Source organism: Palaemon carinicauda, chromosome 33, assembly GCF_036898095.1.
Source record: "Palaemon carinicauda isolate YSFRI2023 chromosome 33, ASM3689809v2, whole genome shotgun sequence".
Classification (NCBI taxonomy): domain Eukaryota; kingdom Metazoa; phylum Arthropoda; class Malacostraca; order Decapoda; family Palaemonidae; genus Palaemon; species Palaemon carinicauda.
The window spans coordinates 11,601,216-11,606,215 of record NC_090757.1 but is presented as its reverse complement, the minus strand read 5'-3'; the positions used below and the strand labels follow the sequence as shown (position 1 = coordinate 11,606,215).

General features: G+C 34.0%; 1 protein-coding gene across 4 annotated transcripts in view; it reads left to right on the top strand.

Moving 5' to 3' along the window:
- Window positions 1-5,000, top strand: part of LOC137626071 (tomoregulin-2-like) — a 53,981-nt gene that overhangs the window by 44,562 nt on the left and 4,419 nt on the right. For all 4 annotated transcript variants that reach the window (XM_068357155.1, XM_068357154.1, XM_068357153.1 and 1 more), the window contains exons 4-6: window positions 351-506; window positions 2,354-2,494; window positions 4,311-4,478. In XM_068357155.1, the coding sequence (XP_068213256.1) occupies window positions 351-506; window positions 2,354-2,494; window positions 4,311-4,478 (465 nt within the window). The remainder of the gene's footprint in view (window positions 1-350; window positions 507-2,353; window positions 2,495-4,310; window positions 4,479-5,000) is intronic.

The window sequence follows — 5,000 nt, the reverse complement described above, 5'->3', positions numbered from 1 at the left end:
GTGTGTTTGTGTGTGTGTACTGTGAAAATATGAACATTTGCATCTTTATATATATATACCCAGAACACAAAATGCCTAAAATAAGCCTCAGACATGTCTTTATTCATGTCTGGTTTTTGACAAATTTTCATCACCACGCTGGCCACTGCGGATTGGTGATGGTGGGAGATTAGTTTGATCGATCACAGCAAACCAACCTAGTAAGGGTGGCCCTGCTAGTAGAGCTTTGCTGAGCATGGCGATACACAAACCCTTTTACCACGTTAAGTTATCCCCACTCAGAAAATACAATAAATAGATTCAAAATACAAGCAGTGAAAATACAATGTGTTCTCATATTTTTTTCACAGGATGTCTCTTCAACGGAGTCGTTCATAAGTCCGGAGACATTGCATACGAGGACAAAACCCACTGCCTCCGTCTTAGGTGCATCAGAAGGACGAACAAGAAGGGCAAGACGAAGTACCTTCTCAAGACCAAGCCCTTCAAAGGTTGCAGGTGCTCAGGTGAGAACTGGGTCCTGGGAGAGCAAGATACAAGGTAGAAGAGATCCTCTTGGCAGAGTTTATCAGGATGAATTCTGACAAGGACCCTCTTAGCAGATTTTATCAAGAGGAATTCTGCCAAGGATCCTCTTAGCAGAGTTTATCAGGATGAATTCTGACAAGGACCCTCTTAGCAGATTTTATCAAGAGGAATTCTGCCAAGGATCCTCTTGGCAGAGTTTATCAGGATGAATTCTGACAAGGACCCTCTTAGCAGATTTTATCAAGAGGAATTCTGCCAAGGATCCTCTTGGCAGAGTTTATCAGGATGAATTCTGACAAGGACCCTCTTAGCAGATTTTATCAAGAGGAATTCTGCCAAGGATCCTCTTGGCAGAGTTAATCAGGATGAATTCTGCCAGGGATCCTCTTGGCAGAGTTTATCAGGATGAATTCTGACAAGGATCCTCTTGGCAGAGTTTATCAGGATGAATTCTGACAAGGATCCTCTTGGCAGAGTTTATCAGGATGAATTCTGACAAGGATCCTCTTGGCAGAGTTTATCAGGATGAATTCTGCCAGGGATCCTCTTGGCAGAGTTTATCAGGATGAATTCTGACAAGGATCCTCTTGGCAGAGTTTATCCGGATGAATTCAGCCAGGGATCCTCTTGGCAGAGTTTATCCGGATGAATTCTGACAAGGATCTTCTTGGTAGAGTTTATCAGGATGAATTCTGACAAGGACCCTCTAAGCAGATTTTATCAAGAGGAATTCTGCCAAGGATCCTCTTGGCAGAGTTTATCGGGATGAATTCTGAGAGGGTTCGTTTGGCATAGTTTTTCAGGAGGAGTTCTGCCAAGGATTATCTTGGTAGAGTTTATCAGGAGGTATTCTGACAAGGATACTCTTGGCAGAGTTTATCAGGAGGAATTTTTATAAATAATGTTCGTGACTTCTGGATGAGCTCTTGATTGTGAGACCTTTTGTTTCAGGAGCCACTTTTAGCAACAGAATTGAGGAATTCTTGATCACAGTAGCCAAGAGTGATGGTTTCTGTAAGAGTTTTCTTGTCAGTTGTCACTCAGACTATCAGAGGGGCTTGAGAAACGCTTGTTAAATAATATTATCTGCTACTGATCTCGTAAGTATTGAATTTAAGGGAAATTAATTGACAATGGGACTGGAGTACCTTCGAGAATGTATTGTAGTTTTTGCACGTTTCAAAGTTGATCTCAGGAGGGGATAATCAGTATTGGACGCGTAGGTACTCTCTTCATTGCATTAGTTGTGGGTAACCTCGCATGTCTTTATCCTCTCGCTGGTCTTCTCATCAACATCATTATTTCCTCCCACTCTTATCAACGCAAAAAGCCTCGGTTAGATTTCGCCAGTCGTCTCTATCTTGAGCTTTTAAATCAATACTTCTCTATTGATCTCCTACTTCACATTTCAGTCCTCAGCTATGTAGGCCTAGATCTCCCAAATTTTCTAGTGTCTTGTGGAGCCAGTTAAGTGTTTGGTGAACTAATCTCTCTAGGGGTGTGCAAAGAGCATGCCCAAACCATCTCCATCTACCCCTCACCATGATCTCATCCCCATATGGCACTTGAGCAATCTCTCTTATAGAGTCATTTCTAATCCTGTCCTGTTAGCAATGAGGTTACTCATAATCATATCGTATTGAGAGGACTGTATAAGTAACAAATCATGTTAATTCTATGATTGGGGATCGAGATAGTATTATTATAATCCTGATTAAAACTCAAACTATGATTAACTACACTTCCTAGACTTCTTAAGTGACAAGACCAAAACATAATAATACGACTAAGGATATTAAATACTCCCCCTCTACCTACCCAACAGTGCCCTGCCCCAAATGTAGCTCCAGCTGGGAACCGGTCTGCGGCACCAACAACAAGACCTACGTGAACGGGTGTCAGCTGTGGGGGACTGCAACGCCCTGCGGAAGGGTGCAGACCGACCTTCTGCATCAAGGGGAATGTGGTGAGGAATTTTGCGATGGGGAAGACTCCGTTGTAGGTTTTTTTTTAATGAAAATTGTAGGTTTATCTTTTTTCAATTGTATAAACAGAACTTTGTAAATTGTAGGTTCATCTTTTTTTTCATTTGTATAAACAACTTTGTAAATTGTAGGTTTATCTTTTTACATTTGAATAAACAGAACTTTGTAAATTGTAGGTTCATCTTTTTTTTTCATTTCTATAAACAGAACTTTGTAAATTGTAGGTTCATCTTTTTTTTCATTTGTATAAACAGAACTTTGAAAATTGTAGGTTCATATTTTTTTTTTAATTTGTATAAACAGAACTTTGTAAATTGTAGGTTTATCTTTTTCATTTGTATAAACAGAACTTTGAAAATTGTAGGTTTTTCTTTTAAAGGTTAGGTCAAAGTTTGTTTTGTAAATTGCAGGTTTACCTTTTTCCATTTGTATAAACAGAGAACTTTGAAAATTGTAGGTTTTTCTTTTAAAGGTTAGGTCAAAGTTTGTTTTGTAAATTGCCGGTTCATCTTTTTTTTCATTTGTATAAACAGAACTTTTTAAATTGTAGGTTTTTCTTTTAAATGTTAGGTCAAAGTTTGTTTTGTAAATTGCAGGTTTATCTTTTTTTCATTTGTATAAACAGAACTTTGTAAAATGTAGGTTCATCTTTTTTTCATTTGTATAAACAGAACTTTGAAAATTGTATGTTTATCTTTATTCATTTGTATAAACAGAACTTTGAAAATTGTAGGTTTTTCTTTTAAAGGTTAGGTCAAAGTTTGTTTTGTAAATTGCAGGTTTATCTTTTTCATTTGTATAAACAGAACTTTGAAAATTGTAGGTTTTTCTTTTAAAGGTAAGGTCAAAGTTTGTTTTGTAAATTGCAGGTTTATCTTTTTCATTTGTATAAACAGAACTTTGAAAATTGTAGGTTTTTCTTTTAAAGGTTAGGTCAAAGTTTGTTTTGTAAATTGCAGGTTTATCTTTTTCATTTGTATAAACAGAACTTTGAAAATTGTAGGTTTTTCTTTTAAAGGTTAGGTCAAAGTTTGTTTTGTAAATTGCAGGTTTATCTTTTTTCATTTGTATAAACAGAGAACTTTCGGATTTTATTCCTTCGTCAGATAAGGTTTTGAAAACCTGTTTCGTTCAGTAAGACTAAAGCAATTAGAAGTTAATTACTTACTGAGTATAATACTGAACCTCATTATCTTCCATTATACTCATTTGAATTCCGAATCATCATTCACTTATATAATCGAACAGCGTTTGAAAGTTACTTGAAGAATTGAATCTAAATACTTCTCATTAACAAATAGTCTATACCTAGATCCAATTAACGATACTTAATGGCAAGAAATTATCAATACCATTAATTCACCAAACATAATTTTAGTCTTACTTGAAGAATCGAATATAAAAACTTATAAACAAATAGTCTATTCCCAGATCCAATTATTATTATTATTATTATTATTATTATTATTATTATTATTATTATTATTATTATTACTAACTAAGCTACAATCCTAGTTGGAAAAGCAAGAAGCTATAAGCCCAAGGTTTCCAACAGGGAAAAAAATAATCCAATTAACAATATTTAATAACAATGAATTACAAATACCCCAGATCCAATTATTATTATTATTATTATTATTATTATTATTATTATTATTAGCTAAACTACAACCCTAGTTGGAAAAGCAAGAAGCTTTATAGCCCAAGGTCTCCAACAGGGGAAAAAATAATCCAAAGAACAATATTTAATAACAATGAATTAAAATTACCAATCAAAAAACAATCCCCTACCCACAGGAAAATGCCCCACCGGCTGCCCGGACATCAAGAAGCCAGTGTGTGGCACCGACAACGTGTCCTATGACAACGAGTGCCAGCTCCTGAAGGCAGCGTGTGATTCCTCGACCGAGATCAAGGTGGCCTACAAGGTGGCCTGCGAGGATGCGTCGGCACTCGCTGGCCAGAGTAGGTTGCAGTGCCTCGAGTTACGTCGTGTTTGATATATATATATATATATATATATATATATATATATATATATATATATATAATAGATATATATATATATATAGATATATATATATAATAGATATATATATATATATAATAGATATATATATATAGATATATAATATAAATATATATATATATATATATATATATATATATATATATATATATATATATATATATATATATATATATATATATATATGGGTTATGTGATTGTACGTTATGCGTGTAATGTGCGTGGATGTGTGTAGCGTGTATGCACGTTATAGATACATGTGGGTAATATATTATATATATATATATATATATATATATATATATATATATATATATATATATATATATATACATGTATACATATATATATAATATATATATATATACACAGTGTATATATATATATATATATATATACACAGTATATATATATATAATATATATATATACACAGTATACATATATATATATATATAT